This window comes from Meles meles, chromosome 1, assembly GCF_922984935.1.
Source record: "Meles meles chromosome 1, mMelMel3.1 paternal haplotype, whole genome shotgun sequence".
Lineage (NCBI taxonomy): Eukaryota > Metazoa > Chordata > Mammalia > Carnivora > Mustelidae > Meles > Meles meles.
In genome coordinates this window covers 135663397-135684232 of record NC_060066.1, presented here as the reverse complement: position 1 = coordinate 135684232, position 20836 = coordinate 135663397, and the positions used below count along the sequence as shown (strand labels likewise).

The window sequence follows — 20836 nt, the reverse complement described above, 5'->3', positions numbered from 1 at the left end:
CACCACTATTTTAAAATGGCACTTATTACCAGGTTTTTAAATGAAGATGCTTATGGGGGTATCAAGTGAAAAAACTGAAAATTTTGATGTACCATTACATCTACATAAATACAACAACTAGGCACAGATGAAATGTAAAGACATCTACTCTCTTCCCCCTCCTCCACTTTAACTGGGTCTTCATTTGGTATCATCACGGCTCTTCTTTTTTTAATTGCACTGTTACCTCGTTTTCTAACAGTTGTTCTTTGTAATAGGGCACAAACGTATACATACAGATGTGTATGAAATTATCACTTGTAACTAACAAAAATTGTTTCTCTAATATTCTAACCCCCCGATTTATAAAGATTTTCCACAAACTGTTCTTCGGACAGGTGTTGGTGGTATGTTTCACTGTTTTTGGAGGACTGATGGCATTTAACTACAACCGTGCACTCCAGGTGTGGGCGATCCCTCTGCTGCTCGTTGCTTTTTTTGCCTACTTTGTAGCCCAGAGTTTTTTATCCGTGTTTGAAACTGTGCTGGATGCCCTCTTCCTGTGTTTTGCTGTTGACCTAGAAACAAATGATGGATCGTCAGAAAAGCCCTACTTTATGGACCAAGAGTTTCTGGTGAGCAAACATTTCACTTGCTGTTGCCATCTCAATCCTCAAAATCTCCAAAGTGCAGAAGACTCACACATAAAGGGGGCACGTACCTAGCTAGCCTCATTTTCTCTTCCAGAGGGCTCTGTGGCCTGACTGTCCAGAGTTCCAGAATTCCGGGTTCTGTTTCCTGAGGCTCAACCAACTTGCCTTATTGAATCCTTCTCCCTGGAGAGAAGTGAAGCTGAACGATGAATATGGACCAATGGCCTTGGACAGGCTTTCTGGACACAGCAGGCCAAGTCCCTTTGGTGCTATAAGCTTGGTCAGGCCTGTTGGGTGGCCTAGAGGTTTAACAGTTGATCTTTCTCCAAAGCTTTCTCGTCTCCTTAAGCATCATGTCACCCCTCTAGGTTTTAGGGGACACATGTGGCACCCTCTGTGCCAGTACCCACAGATCTGTGATCCTCAGGCCCCTTGTTAACCAAGGCCCACCCAGGAAATGCCGCACCCTGTCAAGTCCCACACCGCTTCTATCTGGAAAGAGCAAGCGGCTGTTTCCAACACAGTCGTTGCTTATTTGTCTTACCAGGTGTAGACAGGGATATTTTAACAACTGTATTGTCTGGGTCAAGTGATGTTTTTAGTCTTTTTCTTCCACTCTGGTGCCATAAAAGTTAGATGTTAAAGCCTTTTTGTTTTTGTTTTTTGGTTGGTTTTTTTTTTTGAGATTTTAAGTAATCTCTCTACCCAGCATGGGGCTCAAACCCACAACCCCAAGATCAAGAGTTGCGTGTTTCACTGAAGCCAGACGGGTGCCCCAAAGTCCTTTGGCTTTTAAGCAACATCCAGAGTGCTCCTCGGGCCAGCCAGGCCCTGAAGTTTAACAAGCACTTCTTGGGTTTTAAAGTTAAATGTATTCTCACCCTCCTCCATATAAAACCTAAAAATACAATAGCACTTTAGTTGCCTGTACCCTAAGGAAATGGTTTCTGATGGTGGCAGAAAGCTAACTGGGGTTTCTTTCTCCAACTTGTACTTTCCTGATTAACAATCCACTTGGACATCTATCCCTTAAAATATTTTAATTCGACAGGGGAAACCTTAAGGCTGAAATTCCCCTAAATGATATGGTCAAGTGTTTGCCAAAAGTGCGGATACATAACACTCGTCTCACTCATTCTCTCATTTTTCAGAGTTTTGTAAAAAGGATCAATAGAGTGAACACAGTGAGGGCACAGGGTGCTAAGCACGCATCGAGGAACGAGGAGGGAGCAGAACTCCAGCCCGTGGTGTGATAGGTTCCTGTTGGTTAGTCCTCCCTGGGAAGTTGCCTTCTTCTAAGAGCCATTCACAGAATAAATGGTAAGGCTGATGGACCCTATTCTTTTTCATTTTCGTCATTATTGTTTAGTCATTAGAACACCAGAAAATACCATAAAAGTAGATCCTATTCCTAATTAGTGGCTCCTTACGAACATTTATTCACTTAGGAATATAAAATACTCCCATCCAGTCCCCACCAGCGTTCCTCAGCGTTGAGACTGTTCCAGGCTGGACTTAGGATGAACTGGAGGCATGTGCGTCTCCATGGAATAAGCAAGGGTCAGATCGTGGTCAAAGAAGAGTCTGGACCTTGGTGGTCACTGACCGTGTATGGCGGGCAGGTCCTTTCTGTTTGCTAAGCCTCGGTCTCAGGCACAGTGTGTGTCGTTGTGTGGATTCAGCAGAGCAGTGACAGGGCAGTTTAGACCAGCACCTGGGGAAAGAGGACGTTTTTTAAAATCTGCCTTCACCTACCTGGAAGTCAGCCAGAAAATAATCAGCCTGTGGCTCGTATGAATGTTCAAAAAAAATATTTATTTATAAAAAATACAATGGGATAAGTTTATGCTGAGAAATGCAGCAATAAATACAGTCGAAGAGCACAGAGCAACTCTACATCGATACATTGGCACAAACAGGGAGAGCGGACGCACCGCCCAGACCTGAGCGTCTGCGGGCCGACGCTGGACGCGCTCCTTCAGAAACACCGCCCGGGAAAGATCTTGTCAGTGTAGGGAAGAGAATGAGTACACATATGATCACAAATGCACACGGATCATCAGGACTTTATTTAAAAATTAGCAAACAATACTGTAGAGACATTGATATGTAAATTTCTAAAATGCTGCGTCTTAAATTTAGTCAGCGAAGACCACATGTAGCTCTAAGCATGAGTTTAGTCCTCCACATAGAAACCAAACCAAACACTAAACTGGTTTAAAAAAAAAAAAAAGCTTCCTATTATTTGAAAATCCCAGTTTATTCAGTAGATTGTAAAAATGCATAGGTCTCGGATAAGAGAATTGGCTGTACAAGCGTACTCCCCTTTCACAGTATTCCTTTTTACTTCATATGCGAGTTATTGCTTCTGCTGTAGGATTGAACTGTTACAGCACTAAAAGGCAACTATTTAGGGAAGAGGCAGAAAAAGGAAAAGGGAATGTGTGTAAGGCAATATTTCTTTTAGGTACAATAAGCGTAATAGTGTTTTAGGAAGACAAGATAAAAATTACTCAAGGCTAGCTTGGTTCTCACTGGATAAAAACAATGGGCTAAATACTGAGCTCCTTGTATCAATCTAATAATCAATGCCTTGGTCGCCGTATTGGTAATCTCTGGGGTAGTCATCTTGGTACTCTCCATGATATTCATCTGGGTATTCTGCCTGATAATCACTATCGCTAATTTCAGACCCATTGGTTCCTGTTCCTTGGCTTCCATTGTGAATGACCGGTTCTGTGGGAGCGGCACAGTATTTGGGATCATATACTTGCCGCCCAAGCCCATACACGCTCATTCCTTTCTGGGAAGCAACTTTGTTGGTTCCCATCTGTAGAGAAATTGTCGAGTTGTCCACTGGTTGTAATGTTAGCTTCTGATCATAGATGTCTCTTCTGGTGCCTGGTGCTAACATCCCCGCCTGGTATTAGAACAGAGGAGAAAAGTGAAAACCGCAGCTCAAATCTGTTCTTGTGAATATTCTATAAATTATGAAATTCACACTGAATGGAGTAACTTCATCTCAGGAGTAAAGCAAGCTTATCGAGTAATCCTGATGCCCCATCTTTCCTAGGAAGCAGTATTTACTGGCTTTCAGGTTAGACCAGCCTTTCCATTCAGATCCTCACCAAGCTAGCTGACTTTTAGTTTTAGGTTTCTCATACGCAAATGGAGAAAATACCACCCACTTCCCATGTGGGAGAGGATTAGATGTAAAGAATGTAAACACACAGCCTAGTGTGGACAGCCTGGAAAGCTTCAGGTCCTAGTACCTACTAGGACCACATACACTCTGCAGGCCCTCGACTTGAGAAGCTCTTTACACATTCCGCAGAAATGATGCCAGCCAGCCCATAAGGACTTCAGTCTCCAAGAGCCAGCCATGAGTGCAGTAACTCATACCTCATTTCTCCATTTATGCCAAGCAGACACTTCCGGACTTAACTGGTAAAAAAGCAGTTTTGAATGGCAGCTTTGAGAGACAATGTCACATGGGGCAGGACGTGTTCCAGGAAGGGAACACGACACAGCTCATCTTGAGGTCCTGAGGAAGAAGCTTTCCCACAGCTTCTCTCTACTCCTGCTGGACAGGAGGCCTGCCTACTCCCCAGTGGTTAAGGGAACCTCCCTGTGAGGGGCGGCTGCTCTGTTTTGAACAAGGACATACTTGCCTCCCACAGGGTGTTAGAATACCGGCCTCCTCCCCAGGCTACAGTTCCACCCACTCCCAGTCACACATTTAACAGGAATGCTGGCTGAATCCTTCTCAGAACACCGGATAATTGTACCTACCCAGTTAATTAAGAGATTCTATAAAAATAAAAGTCTGAGGCATTAGAATGAGCAACTTACTTAGACCTGGAGCAAGAACTAAACTGGCCGTAATAAACTTATCTTTTTTCTTCTGGTTAGGTAGAAAGGCCAGCAGTTCTAACTGCCAACAAAGGCCATGAGCCACACATCGTATTTGTGTTGCTGCAGAAAAGGTCCTCTGAGTCTTTTGCTTTCTCAGCAAGACTTACTTTCCTGAAGGAGCGTACTCTCTAAATACACCATACAAAAACACCCTCCTTTGAACTTAGTTAATAAGAATGAGGTAAGTGCTCATTTAAATAGTCCTTCTGTACTCTTTGTGGCAAATATGAAAAGACACTGCTTACCTGGCTGGCTCCTTTGTTGGTGCCCATCTGCAGACTAATTGTGGTCTGGTCAAAAGGTTTATCGGTTTGCATTTTGGGATCATAAAGATGCCTCCTGGTCCCATAGGCTGTCATACCCGCCTGGCTGGCGCATTTGTTGGTTCCCATCTTTTAAGTTAAAAATTAAATGAGCACTGATTATCCGAAGTCCACAACATCTATGACAAGCAAAACCTTCTGTTCTACTAAAAAGATCAAGAGGTAAGACGGACAGGTCCCTTTTTGTGCTGAGACCAGCAAGATACAAAATCTCTATGCTCTCGCAAATTTCAAGGTGCTCACTTTAAAAAAGAAAATTTCCGGGGCGCCTGGGTGGCTCAGTGGGTTAAGCCTCTGCCTTCGGCTCGGGTCATGATCTCAGGGTCCTGGGATCGAGCCCCGCATCGGGCTCTCTGCTCGGCGGGGAGCCTGCTTCCTCCCCTCTCTCTGCCTGCCTCTCTGCCTACTTGTGCTCTCTCTCTGTCAAATAGATAAATAGAATCTTTAAAAAAATAAAAATAAAAATAAAATTTCCATCAAGTTTTTAGAGGGCAGAATTATGGATTATTAATTTCCTCTGCTTCTCTCTGCTGCCATATAAAGGGACAGATGCACTCTCGGGCTAGGCACTATGCTTCTCTACTCCAGATGTTTATAGAACATGTTGACAGCAAAAGCCAGGTGTCTTCTCTGGCAGCTCAACAAGGGCTTCTTTAAAGTTTCATCAAAATCACCAACATCTTTGTGGGAAAAGAGGCACATAGAAGGAATAAGGAACATAAAGTACAAAGGAACAATAATTCTCTTCTCCACTGAGAATATGTCTTTAAGACTGACTGGAACACCCAGTTCTACTGGTTGGGGACACATTTCTGTTGGTCTTTTTCCTTAAAAGGGAGGGGGAAAAAATCACTGCAATCCTACCACCCAGATATTAGCTGTAAACAACTGTGCATCTCCTTCTAGGTTTTTTATCTTCTGTACGTGTGTATATATCAATGCACGCGCATACAAAAGCCATGCCTACAAATATATGCATGTGCATCTTTAAAATTGTGATCCCATGGACTGCAGTATTTTATAACCTGGTTTGTTTTCCTTCATCTTGGAATTCTTGTCCGAATTATTACCTTACTCTAAAGTTTCTTTTATTTTCATTTAGTTTTCATTATTACCTTACTCTAGAGTTTCTTTTGTTGTTATAATTTAACCAACTGACTACTGTTTGGAATTTCAGGTTTCCAGTTTCTTAACCAGATACAATTTCATACTGTACAAAATTAAATCCACCTCGCATAGATTCAGTCAACAGAGGGGCAGGTATCGGACGTAGTAAAGTCCTTAGCGTATCCGACATTGAGCAGTGGTGATTTTGTGACACTCTCCAGGGGAACAGTAAGCAAGGGGGGTTAAAAAAAAAAAAAAAACAAAAAACCACAAACCTGAACTAAATATTTCTAATAGCGCTTGGCTACTGTATCATGAAAATAAATGCCTTGGGCATTAAGGCTTTGTAAAATGGCCTCATTTGGTCAATAATGTTTAGGAATTTGTAAAGTACATTTTCTTAAAAATAAAGACAACGTAATTGGGGGGGAAGTCATTTCCTAGAGAAACAACTGTTAAGTCTGATAGAATGCCAGAGGTTTCCAGAGGTTTCTTCTAAAACCATCATCACTATCTCATGGGCTTTAAATGGACATAAATTATATAAATTATATATCCATCCCCAAAACCTACATAAAGGTGTACTTATCCATCCCTTACTCATGAGAGACACCCTTTGCACATAGTAAGAATTAATGATACTGAAGAAGTGACTGATAAAAGCAGTAAACACATTACTTACCTGCAAACCAATTACACTTTGGCCAGCTTTTAATTTTCCTTCATCAAAACGTCTTGTTTGTTTTTCGGCATACTTGACTCCAATGTCAATGGTTGTATGGAATCCTTTTGTTTTAGCCTAGACAGAAATTCACATACTAATTAAAAAGGAAGACTAAAATGGAGATTCTGCCAACAGTTTTTTCACAGAAGGAACAAGAAAGAAATGATGCTGTCCGGAGATAGAGGCTTACATTAGGTAATAAATACTCAAACTAGCAGAGAAAAACCTACTTAAGGCCATGCAGTAATACATGTAGCTCCAAAATGTATTCTAATTAAGCTCTCTTATGAGGCAGCTGATGTCAGCAGCCTTTCCACAGAGCTAATCATTATGAAGGAGTCTGTATCCCCACGGGAGATAAAAGACTCACTTCGTCACCAACATGGTAGGACTTTTAAATTCAGCCATTAAAGACATATACATACCAGACCTGCCAGGGCCACCAGCGTAGTCTGAACCTGGGTCATGTTTCCATTCTCAAAAAGATCATTTGCTTCAAAGATGTCATGCGGCTTCATGCCATAAGCCTGAATAGCTTTAATAAAGTTGCCAATATTCTCCAACTATAAAGGAATATAAAGAGTCATGTAACTTTGGGAGCCAAATATGGACATTTCATGTTATCTAAGAATTCTAAGTCTTCCTGACTAGTTAGTTGTAAGATGCCAGGCAGAAAGCTACATGGCAAGGTTTCTTGGCCAGATACATACTTTTCCAGCTTTCTCTGGAAAAGGAAAGCGTGAAGAGTATTTCATAGTGGGTTAATATTTTTATGCAGTCACTTTTTTTTCAGTTCTTTGAAGGCAAAATCGTCCTTCCAATGTTTTTAAGAATACTATGATTCTGTCAGAGCTATCCAGGGCTAAAATTCTGCCAAACAGTACATGATTACTCACATTAATCATTTATGTTTTAATTTAAACATAAATCTGTGGTTACTAAATGCTGTTTTCCTTATTATCTCAAAACACATACTCAAAATATCCAGCTTTACTTCATCACACACATTCACAAACTAAGATGGCTTAATATGGTGTTCGACAGTCAACCATTAGCAGTTATGTTAAACTCCTTGCCTTTCCCCTCGTTTGTCCTTACGGTCTAGGTTGTATTTCTCCATAGAAGCTGTGTTCAATCCTCCCTGAGAGCAGACAGACTAAATATAAGAAAACTCCTAAGCTAAGCATCTAATCGGCACAGAACTAATTCTAAGTAATTATGAAAAGCAAGGTGAAAAGAAAATATATAGCCTGTTTACAAATTTCTGCTAAAATGTCTATTTTTAAACAAATCAAGTCTTTGCTGCATTCAGAATAACTGGAGCTTATTACCTGAGGCCAGTTTAAGGAAGACTCATTAACCTTCTTCACTGAGCCTGGTTGTAGCTTGTTTATGAGCCTGAAAAGCAAAGTGTAGGTGACATTTTTTGTTGACACAAAATCGAGGACTGACAGGTAAAGCTGGTTCCTTCACATCAGTAAAGGAATCATTACAAACATTCACGAAAGGTCAAGGTTTGACACCCTGGATCGGGAAGGACCGGAAGAACAGAAATAGCCACAACTTACTCGCAGAGGATGATGCCATCTTTTAAGCCCAGCTGAAAGTTGGTGCCAATGCTCATGCCTGTCACCTCTTCTATCCAGTTTCGAAGATCTTCTTCTGCCTGATGGTCATACTTGGAAGCGATCTGAAATATAAGCCAGCCAACTTTGGAAGAATATTCACTAAAGCATCAAAAACTGCTGACTTCATCTTGCTCTTTTATTATCCATTAAGACCACAACCGTGACATGCAGTAAATTATACTCATTGGAGTTCATTGGCAAATCTAACCAACTATTACAGCTCCAGTAACTAATAATAAATTCGGGGGTAAAGTGGTTGTTATTCAAAATGTGACTGGTGCGTGGAGAGAAAATGGGATACAGAAGGAGAAATGACGGATCAAGAGAAGACAGATTTCCACTCAAGACACACAGGAAGCGACAAGAATTAATAGCATATTACAACAGGGTACCAGCCATATTAAATTTTCAAGATTAAGTCATTAATTACCACATTCCCCCTCCTCCCAAAAAGAGGGTGGTAGAATTCTGACACATGCAACTATTTTTACACAGTATCTTAACTGCCAAACCCTTCAGTCCCATATTTTTGCTTCCTGCTAAGTTCCAGGGTTTCTATGCCCCGTTTAGCCAAGTGCACAGTGTGCATGTACACACATGCACACACGCCTGACTCGCACTAATTACTGTCCCTGTGGGTACACCACTGGAGCCCTTCGTAGTGTCTACCAGCCTACAGACTCTGCCCAGCAGTCACTTTTAGACCGTGAGGACCTAGCACTGTGCCTGAAATCCAAACATTTAATAAAACTAAAAGAAATTTTAACTCTTTACTTACGAAATTCTATGATAAAGGCAACTTGGCCACACAGATGCTACACGATCATACATGCTAAAACCTACTACACACAGATTTTCAAAGATCTCTTCATACGCAGACCAGAAACCTCAATTAAAAAAAAAAAATTACCCAAAATATTGTTAAAAATCACACACTCAAGCTCTCAAGCTAGTCCTTGTCCTAGGAATATTAAAGAGGCTAGGCAGCCAATTAAGGAGAAGACCACAGCTGGAAAGAAGAAATTAGGTGTCACTTTCCTTCTCATTACGCAGGTGAAAAGGCCACCAAGACGCAGACAACCCCCAGGGGGATGGAGACCGTGACGCGCTTGGAACCGACTATTTCCATCCATGGAAATGGGAATGAACACAGAAACATCTGCGTCCATAAAACGTGATTAGGTTTCATTACTGAAATGAATAGTCTGATGACATTTTTGTTATGGAGAGAGCCTTCAAGTTCTAGTTCCACAGTGGAACCCTCTCCTCACCACCCTCACCACCAAGAGGGGCCGGCAGGCTTTCTGCTCCCCCTGCAGAGGGCAGATGATTCCACTCATCACTGTCCGTTAGCGACACAGCAGTCCTCGATGGGCATTTTCCTCCCAAGTTCGAGAAATGGCGCTATGCCTCTGGCAGAATAATGGATAATTTATTGATGCTGTAGATTTACTCAGCCAGAATTAGAAATGGAAATTCAGTGAGTTTACATTTAAATCCTGCACAATGTATCCAGGATCAAATTGTGGCCTGGATGTTAGTTCATAAGACAAGTCAGGCACAGTGTAAAGCTAGTGCACAACGTGTGTTCATCGCCTGCCCTCTAGGACCCCCATCTCCTAAAAAACACATTCATTCTGATTCCCTGCCGGGCTGGGTTACACTGGCACCTGGATGTGGGAACAGGAAAAAAGGAGATTAGTGATGCTGGAAGGTGTTGCCAAAGGGACACTTGCTTCAGGTAAGCAGCAGGAAGGAGCCATCACTGCTTGAATACCTCAGAAACACGTTCTCAGATAACGAATGTAATCTCCCCCAACATATGGGACATACCTGTCTACACAATGGCACCTTTAGAAAACGGAATAAATAATCTGGTAGAAAAGATTTTAAGACTTGGCTATATTTTCACACTGGATTCTTGTTCTAAGTGACTAAAACAAAAACTATAAATGTGGGCAGTGGGGAAGGCTTATGGTATGGACGGAAAGGGAAAGGCAAAGAAGAAAACCAAGTACTCCTTAAGCATTAGCTGTAGAGAGCAATCTGAAGTTGAGTATTTTTCAAAAGCAAAGCACTCTCAGGAGTTCATTTCAAGGAACCTCAAGACTAACAGGGCAAGCTAGGGTAGGAGGGGTTCAAACTTGGCTCTGAGTTAGCTCCAGCCATCCTGCTAGGGCCACGGTTCATAGTTAATCCATCTAACTAACGTCTAATCCATTTCTTGTCTACACAACAAGAAGGCTGAACTGAATGAGTACACTAAGTCTCTTCCCAGTCTAAGTTCTCTAAACCGTTTGGTCAATCAGCAAAAATTATAAGGAAATTCGTTCTCTCTTATTTTTTCAAACGTAGAAATGGAAGTTATGTTGGAAGGGTTTTGGGGTGTTTGGGGGGAGAGGAGACCAAATGAGACCATTTATTCAACAACAACAACAAAAAAAAAGCATATTTATGTTTTATATATTCAAATGCATCTGACAGATTCAATGTTGTGCCCCAAACCACAGAGTGATTATACATCTAACTTTAAATTCCTAGATCCAGAAAGAACTTCATCTTCTCTGTTAACTGTTCTCATCAAGGGAGTGATGAGAGAACAAGCACTGAAATCAGCTGGACCCGGAGTTCAAACCCTGACTCTACCACTGACCAGTTGCAAGATGGGCTCTGGCCAGCCGACCCTGTCTCTGGCCTTTATTATTGGAGTAGCACATGCACAGAAAAAAATTGCTAAGCACATACATGCAAAGCTCAAGCCCCCAAGTGGTAAACTAAAAATAAAGAGACGGTATGCATCCATATTTTGTGACTGCTAGTTCTGGCGTAGGGTCTTCCTATATGTGAAGGGGCAGCAAGGATTTTTCTACCCAAATACTGCTAATATTTTTTAAATTAGTGAGCTTCCTGCAGACAGGCCTGATAAACAGAATTCAAAATTTAAGAGTAGGTACTTGTTTTTTAAAATAAAGTTTACAATGAAAAAAAAATTCTGTGAAATCATCTAGGGGAAAAGTGTATTTCAAATTGTCTTAGCTGCTGGCCTGCAGCATTGTTCCACAGGACACGGAAATTGGGAGCATTTCCTATAAAAAAGTGTAGCAGAACACAACGCACGCAAATGTGGTTATATTCTTTAACTACACAGGTTATTTTTTAACTATCTGATATGCATAACTTTTAAAGTTGAGGGACTGAGAGCAACTAAAAATAACAAGTAAGCTTTGGCCAATACAAGTTATTCACTATTTCCATATAAAAAGCTTTATTTTCTGAACATCGTGTAGAAAAATGTGGACATTTTCTTCTTGAAACAAGAAAATTAGCTTTAAAAATTACCTCATTAACACTCTGACTTGTTTAAAAATCACTCTTCCAAGTTATTTATAAATATCATTTTCTTTGCTCTTCTCCAAGATTTATTTTCTCTGATCTTCCCAAGCCACTTTCTCAGAATTTCTGCAGGGGGCCTTTGGAGTGCACAGTAGCCCCTTTTTTCCACAGCCATGCCCCCTTCCCCCCACCCCACAGCACCACTGAACACCACTTCTCCAGAGCCCTGCCCCCGCCTCTCACAGGCAGGCGCACTTCCCAGCGACTGACATACCCTGACTAGGCACACCCGCTATGGGCTTCTCACTGAAGCTCACCAACAGCCCTTGCCAGAACACATCAGTCAAGAGGTGGAGAAAATGAGGATGGAAAAAGGCCTCCGGGTCACTGGGGCTGGGTGATCACCCTCCTACCTGTCCCGCTCCCACCACGCCAGCATCTTCAGTTGCCCCCCCTCCTCCCGCACTGGGCCTGAAGCTCCAGCCGAGCATGGCATCAGCCTTCTGCCCGTCCCTTCCTCCCTCCCTCCTCAAAACGAAGAGCCCCAGTGTGGAGTCACCCTCTAGTTCAAGGGCAGCTCAAACCTATCTAGCTGCATGACCTGTCTTTCGGATCTCTAAAATAACACTTGCTTTAAAAAATAATAATAAACAGTACAATAGTATGTAGAGTGCATTTTCAAGGGGGTAATACTGCTCCCCCAAAGGGGTGAAAATGGGTTCTTGGGGTGGGCAGTGAAATCCCCCGTAGACCATACAATCATCTGTGACCCTCCCCAACAAACTGTTCCTTGGTACTAAGTTTGATGGGAGTCAGGAGGCAATTGGGAAAAACTTCTATAGACTTTCTTTGGGAAAGAGATGATGGAAACAAAGTTGAAAAGCACTGAGACTATGAAAATGCCCAAGTCTCTCTTCACTTCCTACCCCCTATCCTACTCCTTCCCCAGAGACAAGCACCTGTCTTCTACCACTTCTCCCACGGGCACACACATATTAGGGTGACTCAAGTATAAAACAGCACGATTATCAGGCCACCTTCACAGGCACCAGCCCTGAGGGCCTACGCTTTATAACAGTAAAGGGAGCCTGGAGATCAGATGAAGGCCTCTGGTTGCCAGCAGCCATCCCTCCCAGGCACTGAGGTCTGAGAAGGTCCCCCACCAGCATCCCTAAAAGGGGATAACAGAGCAGTGAGGGACACAGAGCTTCAGAAACATCTCAACAAGAGATCCCAAAGTACAATTCAGTGAAAAGGCGGGGGTGCACTCTGCACGAGGGACCGTGATCACAGAGATACATACAAGAACTGAGGGCCCTACTTATGCTCAGGGATGGTCTAGAATCTACTAAAGAATGAAGACGTGTCCTTCCCGTATACTCCTCACAATGTATTCTTATCACAGTGCTTGGTAAAACCTGGAAGCAGACAATTCCAGATCACTAGGCTCCCTGTTGTACACCACCAAAATAATCCAGCATTACTCCAAACTCTCTAAGTACAATCCCATTCAATGCAGCACCCCTCTCTTTCAAGTGTTCCTGTGTCATGGATTTTTTTTTTTTTTTAAGATTTTATTTACTTATTTGAGAAAGAGGGAGACAGACAAGCAAACTACCTGCTGAACGGGCAGCCCACCCCTGAGGCCCAATCCACGCACATGCATGTAAAGCAGTGGGAAGGAGAAGGACAAGCAGACTCCATGCCGAGCGGGGAGCCCCGTGCAGGGCTCAGTCCCACAACCCTGAGATCATGACCTGAGCCGAAATCAAGAGTCGGACGCCCAACCGACTAGGTCACCCAGGCGCCCCAACAAATACCTATTAATAAGGTGTTTTATTTTTTTTTTTTTTAATATTTTATTTATTTGACAGAAATCACAACTAGGCAGAGAGGCAGACAGAGAGAGAGGAAGAAGCAGGCTCCCTGCAGAACAGAGAGCCCGATGCGGGCCTCGATCCCAGGACCCTGGGATCATGACCTGAGCCGAAGGCAGAGGCTTTAACCAACTGAGCCACCCAGGCGCCCCTTAATAAGGTGTTTTAAGACATCTGCAAAATAGTAACAACAACAACAATAACGTAGGGTATTTAAAATAAAGAATAGAGGGGAGCCTGGTTGGTTCAGTTGATGGGGCACACGACTCTTGATCTCATGGTTTTGGGTTTGAGCCCCATGTTGGGTGTAGAGATGACTTAAAAATAAAACCTTAAAATAAAGAACAGAACCCACTGGGACTACCACTGTCAAAGGACCAGATTCCCATGTGAAATACCATGATGCCTCTCCCCTTCTTCGTTATCTGCCATTCTTCGACTTCATGCAAGACAATGAACAGGTTTTAACATTTTCTTACCTACTTAACCTCCCCCCCACACACACACACCTTTGCAAACTTTTAAGGTATTCATTCACATTACAGATACAACAACCAAGATCACAGGCCTTGAAGTCAAACTTTTAAAAGTTCCCAAAACTGTGTTCCCAATTCTAGTGTGACCTAAATAAGTAACCTAATCCTGATGACCGCATTTCTCATAGGTAGTCTTCCTTCCAGGACCACTGTGAGCACCAAGCTGGTTCCACAGGTAAGGAAGGACGCATCTCCATGCCCCACACATCGAGTTAATGCTCTCCTCTTATGTGGGCTTGAGTACAGAGGTACAAAGCTTTCTATTAACCAAACCCCACTGCCACCTGTTCACTTTATTGTCTACAGTTCAAAAAGTTCCACTGGGACTCATCTGGGATACCACGCATCACCACTCATCTCGAAGCTCACTCCTGCCTCTCTTTGCATCCCAAATTCTCATTCTTTCAGATTACTGCTAATGGAAAGGATGAAGTAACTACTTTTTAAAAAGCAGAAATTCTTTCTTATGGGGATAGAGGTGGGAATTCTAGAGAAAATCCCTTTACATTTGGTATAAGAAGGTCAAGGTAGATTGCATGCCTACCTCCAGGTCACTACAAAATCTGAGACTCTATGGTGTGAACTGTGCTAAAGATCTGATGGGGAATGCTTATATATTCCAGAGCTGTGGAAAACCATATTTGTCTCAGGTAAACAGGAAGGGCACCTAAGAGCTGTTTTTTCCCAACCGAAACTCTGGAAACTCAAAGTTAACATCCTTGCTGGTGAGCTTCTTAGAGAAACCAGAGTTTCAACCTTGTGCCCATGTCGCTTTGCTGTGCTTTATCCAAACGAACCTTTGTGAGCAGACTGCCGTTCAGCTTCACGGGGATCCTCTCACCTACAATTTTGCTTAGAAAAACCAAGTCCTCCAGGATTGCAACATGCATGGCTGTCAAAGTGCAGATCCTGGGACACGTTTGCTCGTTTTTTGTAGGGCCGTTTTCAAGTTAGCAGAGGCAGAATTCTCCTCTGAGCAATAAAGACAACGCAACATACTTCCCAGTGAACTTCTTCTCCAGTTCACAGACTAGCCGGACTTGGATTTTCTGCAAAGATTTCAGTTGAGGAATGGGAACAGAGAGGATAATCTTCCAACCACCGCCATCTTCTGTTTCCTCAGCTGCCGTTATATTCAGTTCCTTTAGCTGGGCTCTGAGGGCCAACTGCCTCTCCAGCTCAAGGAAGGCCTGGCAGATGTTGGACTCGAACTCATCCAGCTTCTTGCTGGGCCTTACGATCTTCCTGTGGAACTGAACATGGCCTTCTCCTCGGTGAGAGCACTGGCCTAGTAAGAGCCTACGAGTATTTTCAGAGTCGGGTCCTTCTCTCAGAAGGACAGCCAGACCTTCAGATACAGCCTATGGCACCAGCACAATTTTTTTCTCTCCAAACAGGTATACTCAAATAAATACAAAGACATTATGATTCAATGTGCCAATACTATGAAACTGACAAAGTTTTTGAAATAACCTAAGAGGAGTTGGGCCAGTGCCTAAAGCAAACAGCAGAACTAGTAAACAATGAAGAAAATGCAGAATAAAACAGAATGTCAATTTTGTCTTCTCTATCTAGAAACTGTCAGACTACACTAAAATATACATAGTTCAAAGCTTGACTTTGAACCCCAAAAACAAAAAATCCCATTAAAAAAGGGACAGAAGACACAAAGAGACATTTTCCCAAAGACACATGACAAGATGCTCAATATCGGTTATCATCAGCAAAATGCTAATTAAAGCTGCAATGAGATACCATCTCATGCCGGGCAGAATGGCAAAAATCAAAAACACAAGAAACAAGAAGTGTTGGGCAAGGATATGGAAAAAAAGGAAACTCTCTGCACTGTTGGTGGGAATGCAAACGGTGCCGCCACTGTGGAAACCAGTATGGAGGTTCCCTCAAAAGTTACAAATAGAGCTACCCTCTGATCCAGTAATTGCACTACTGGATATTTACCCAAAAAATACAAAAACACTAATTCAAAAGATACATGTACCCCATGTGCATAGCAGCATTATTTACCATAGACAAATTATGGAAGCAGCGCAAGTACCCATCCATAGATCTACAAATAGAGAAGGGGGTTGAGGTGTCTGGGTGGCTCATTCGGTTAAGTGGTTGCCTTTGGCTCAGGTCATGATCTCAGGATCCTGGGATCAAGTCCTGCATCAGTCTCCCTGCTCAGTGGGGAGCCTGCTTCTCCCTCTCCCTCTGCCCGCTGCTCCCCCTGCTTGTGCTCTCTCTCCCTCTCTGTCAAATACATAAACTCTTAAAAAAAAAAAAAGTGGTATATATATTAATATACACACACACTGATGTGCCTGCGTGTGCAATGGAGTATTATTCAGCCATAAAAAAGGAATCAACTCTCACCATTTGCAATGATGGAGTAGAAAGTATTATGCTAAATGAAATAAGCCCGACAGAGAAAGACAAATAACCATATAACTGTGTGAAACAAAAACAAGAAAAAAAAATGAGCAAAGGAGTTTTAAAAAAAAAGGAAAGACACAATCCAAAAAAACCCGACTCAGCTATGGAGAACAAACGGACAATTACCTGAGGCGAGGGGATGGCAATAGGGGGAGTTGCAACTAATACAACACTGTATGTTCACTAACCTGGAATTAAAATTATAAAAATAGTAATAAAAAGACATCTTAAATAAATAAAAGTTGCACTTTGAAATTTCAAATCTCAACAAGTAGGAGTCACGCCTAGAGGCTGGATTCCCAGAAGAATCTAGACTCAGAAAGAACGATGAACAAAGATGCACATATTAAACAGCTCGGTGTGTGAGAAACCTCGACAAACCAAAGGAACAGGAATCTCGATGTGGGGCCGCTGCACCCTGACCCCCACCCAAAAGGCAAGGGTGTCTCTAGTACGGACCAAAGAACCTGCTGGCATGCTAGATGGGCTCCTGGAGAGAGGGTGTGCAGGGACCTGGGGAGGGGGCGCCGAGGGGAGGCAGTCATCCGTCACCAGGGGCCAGCACACCTATGGCAAGCCACGTGCAACGTGCCAATGGCCTCTCCGTGGGAGCAGCACAGGCTTCAGTCCTCTTGTACCCCTAGAGCGCGTGCCTGCCTCATGTGGCCCAAAGTGGGAACTGAACAAATGACTTTTCATCCACTGACAGAAGGACCCAACGAGAAAATGCTACAGATTTCAAGATCTATCTTGTTTCGGAAAGGCATCTGCATTTGAATGCTGCTGGTTTTTGTAGGCGCCACATCTCCTTGATCTACCAATCTAGTAATCTTAGATGGATCACTAGGGACATACTTGTCTTACTTTCTCATAAGAGTCCCTATGTCTATGGCACTCCTTATGGCCAGCTCAGTAACTCTAGAAGGAGGGCCCGCTCAGAAGCAACAACCGTGCCCACTGTGCTGATCTGCGTCAACGCGGGAGGAGCTCCCGGCTTATGTACCCTCAGGCTTAGATTTAGATCTGTTCTCTTCTGGGTTTTTATATACATATATATAGACAGAGATTTTTTAAAAGATTTATTTGAGAGAGAGAACACAAATGAAGGGGAGAGGGAGAGCGAATCTCACGCAGACCCCACGTTGAGTACAGAGCCCAACGCAAGGCTCCATCTCAAGACCCTGAGATCAGGACCTGAGCCGAAACAGGGTTGGATACTCGACAGACTGCACCACCCAGGTGCCCAAGTCTCTTCGATTCTGGTTAACAAACGAACAACCGGCAACCTGGAAACTGCTGGGACATACTTATTAAACGAACGGAAAATTAAACTGGAAATAGCTCAAAAGAAACGAAGTTGAGATTCAGGAAATCATAGCTTAATTACTCCAGATGCATATAAAATCCTACAACAAGTTGTAGAACTAACTGGTCATGCATACTCCATAAGCTAAACAACTCTAAGAAGCTAACGCTGTCTTGGTCTTTATAAAATACTAGTGCTTGTCTTCTGTGCTTGATAACAACAGCTCTACGAGGTAACCAAGGAGAGGATTATGTACATACAACAGGCATGAGAGGAGTATGTGGACTAGAAAATGTTACGTAATCATTGTCACCCTGACTTTATAAAAACCAAAAAACCAACTTGCCAAAGCAAGGATTAGACTCCTCTGATAGGAAGGTGCCTCATCTGCCTCATCGCAGTGATGAAAACAGACTGAGTCCGTGCTCTGGAGCCAAACAGAGGAGTTAGTTATAATCCCCCAAGATCCTAGCAGGTTCAGCCATATCCAAGCATGACTGTGATCAGTTCTGAGTGCTGCACTCTAAAAGGGGCCACTGACAGACTGACGTCAGTTTCCAGAAGAGGCAAATTGAATGGAGAAAAGAGGAGAAAAATCATCCACAGCCCGTAAGGAGACACTGGCCAGCCAGGAGTGGCTATCTAGAACCTGGAAGCGGCTGTGGGAGCCACAGAATGAACAGGCTGGCACCATCTGAACTTTCAGATGAAAATCATATAGGGGTGCCCGGCTGGCTCAGTCAGTGGAGCATGCAACTCTTGATCTTGGAGTTGTGAGTTCAAGCCCCACCTCTGGGTGTGGAGATTACTTAAAAACAACAATCTTTAAAAAAAAAAAAAAAAATCGGCAAAGGCAAGGGAAGCAAGGGCAAAAATGAACTATTGGGATTTCATCAAGATCAAAAGCTTTTGCACAGCAAAGGAAACAGTTAACAAAACCAAAAGACAACTGACAGAATGGGAGACGATATTCGCAAACGACATATCAGATAAAGGGCTAGTGTCCAAAATCTATAAGGAACTTAGCAAACTCAACACCCAAAGAACAAACAATCCAATCAAGAAATGGGCAGAGGACATGAACAGACATTTTTGCAAAGAAGACATCCAGATGGCCAACAGACACATGAAAAAGTGCTCCACATCACTCAGCATCAGGGAAATACAAATCAAAACCACAATGAGATATCACCTCACAACAGTCAGAATGGCTAAAATTAACAAGTCAGGAAATGACAGATGCTGGCGAGGATGCGGAGAAAGGGGAACCCTCCTCCACTGTTGGTGGGAATGCAAGCTGGTGCAACCACTCTGGAAAACAACATGGAGCTTCCTCAAAATGTTGAAAATAGAACTACCCTATGACCCAGCAATTGCACTACTGGGTATTTACCCTAAAGATACAAACGCAGAGATCTGAAGGGGCACGTGCACCCGAATGTTTATAGCAGCAATGTCTACAATAGCCAAACTATGGAAAGAACCTAGATGTCCATCAACAGATGAATGGATAAAGAAGATGTGGTATATATATACACAATGGAATACTATGCAGCCATCAAAAGAAATGAAATCTTGCCATTTGCAACAACATGGATGGAACTAGAGGGTATCATGCTTAGTGAAATAAGTCAATCAGAGAAAGACAACTATCATATGATCTCCCTGATATGAGGACGTGGAGATGCAACATGGTGGGTTAGGGGGATAGGAGAAGAATAATAAATGAAACAAGATGGGATTGGGAGGGAGACAAACCGTAAGTGACTCAATTTCACAAAACAAACTGAGGTTTGTTGGGGGAAGGTGGGGTTGGGAGAGGGGGAGGGGGTTATGGGTTATGGACATTGGGGAGGGTATGTGCTATGGTGAGTGCTGTGAAGTGTGTAAACCTGGCAATTCACAGACCTGTACCCCTGGGGATAAAAATACATTATATGTTTATTAAAAAAAAAAAGTCCCATAGAAGAGGAAGTCCATCTATTCTGAATGGCATGCTGGAACTACAAGGTAGGCGCACTGGATCCATGCAGGAACTGAGCCAGCGCAGAGTACCGGCCAAGCACACAGCTGGGGGACAAAGCCTGCGGGAGAACATTCTCTTGCTTTGGAAGGAGGCTGGCTGCGTCTTGAATTTGCTGTTGCTGCAGAAATCCTGATGAAAGGGGACTGTCCCTGAAGCCCCACAGGCAAAGTAGATGAAAAAACAGAGATGCTCTTCCGAGCTTTTGTTTCCTTCGTCTCACGTCTAGGATCTGAGGCTCTGCCTCACTCCCTGCTCATCAGACCTGCGGGCCTCCGGGGTTTTTACAGCCGTCTGCATCTTCAGGCACTTGCATCCTCAGCGGCATCGGGGGCCTCCCACATAACCTGTGAGTGGGCATGTGGACAGCCGGAAGCTGTCCTTTGTTTCTCTAATCACAAGGGACATCATGGCAGTGACATTTCCGTAGCTGTGGAATGCACACTCACTCCTCACCAGTGATATAGCAAGTTTGCTTCATAAAATGGATCTTGTGACCTGAGGGGGCCATGAAATCCACCTCCAGGCCCCAAGTGTACACTGTATTTGCAAGGAACTCACCTCCACTGACCCAGGAAAACACCTTCTGCTCCCACATTGCTGCCCACAGTTCCAAGTGCTCCCAGGTGCCCACCCCAGGGGTGCGTCAAATACACACTACCCCCTCACTCTGAGCTCCTGATGGGCCACGGGTGGAAAGGAGGCTGAGGAGAAGCAGGACACCAGCCTTTCAGGCAGCTCAATACACCGGGAGCTCCTATTGGGGGCCCGGCTACATCTCAGCTCATGAGTGTCTCTAACTACAGTCGCGTCTGTCCCTTTGAGAGAGCTGGCTGTACACCACCAGTGAAGAACAGAGCTCAAATACCTCACCTGAAACACGGGCTAGATGCTGACCAGTGAGGTGTCACGGGCGTCTTCCAGAGACGTTAACGGTGCAAGATACCAGGGCCCTTTTCTCCCCAGTGAAAATCAGATACAAAATTTCCATCAAAA

The 20836-nt window shown here is 43.4% G+C and overlaps 2 protein-coding genes and 1 pseudogene across 8 annotated transcripts in view; 1 reads left to right on the top strand and 2 right to left on the bottom strand.

Annotated features, from left to right (window-relative positions):
- SLC44A3 (solute carrier family 44 member 3) overlaps positions 1 to 11154 on the top strand; it is a 105247-nt gene extending 94093 nt beyond the window's left edge. For 3 of the 7 annotated variants that reach the window (XM_046019386.1, XM_046019378.1, XM_046019403.1), the window contains 3 exons: positions 378 to 614; positions 1784 to 1952; positions 10871 to 11154. In XM_046019386.1, coding sequence (XP_045875342.1) covers positions 378 to 614; positions 1784 to 1885 — 339 coding nt within the window. In that variant the 3' untranslated portion in view covers positions 1886 to 1952; positions 10871 to 11154. Of the gene's footprint in view, positions 1 to 377; positions 615 to 1783; positions 1953 to 9382; positions 10080 to 10870 lie in introns of those variants that run through there. The other 4 variants (XM_046019363.1, XM_046019414.1, XM_046019395.1 and 1 more) reach the window with 2 other exon arrangements.
- Positions 2429 to 20836, bottom strand: part of CNN3 (calponin 3) — a 30663-nt gene continuing 12255 nt past the window's right edge. Inside the window, exons 2-7 of the mRNA XM_046019425.1 lie at positions 8270 to 8391; positions 8033 to 8099; positions 7127 to 7264; positions 6660 to 6776; positions 4793 to 4939; positions 2429 to 3552 (exon numbers count right to left, since the gene is read on the bottom strand). Coding sequence (XP_045875381.1) covers positions 3211 to 3552; positions 4793 to 4939; positions 6660 to 6776; positions 7127 to 7264; positions 8033 to 8099; positions 8270 to 8391 — 933 coding nt within the window. The 3' untranslated portion in view covers positions 2429 to 3210. The remainder of the gene's footprint in view (positions 3553 to 4792; positions 4940 to 6659; positions 6777 to 7126; positions 7265 to 8032; positions 8100 to 8269; positions 8392 to 20836) is intronic.
- Positions 14743 to 20168, bottom strand: LOC123946938 (annotated as a pseudogene).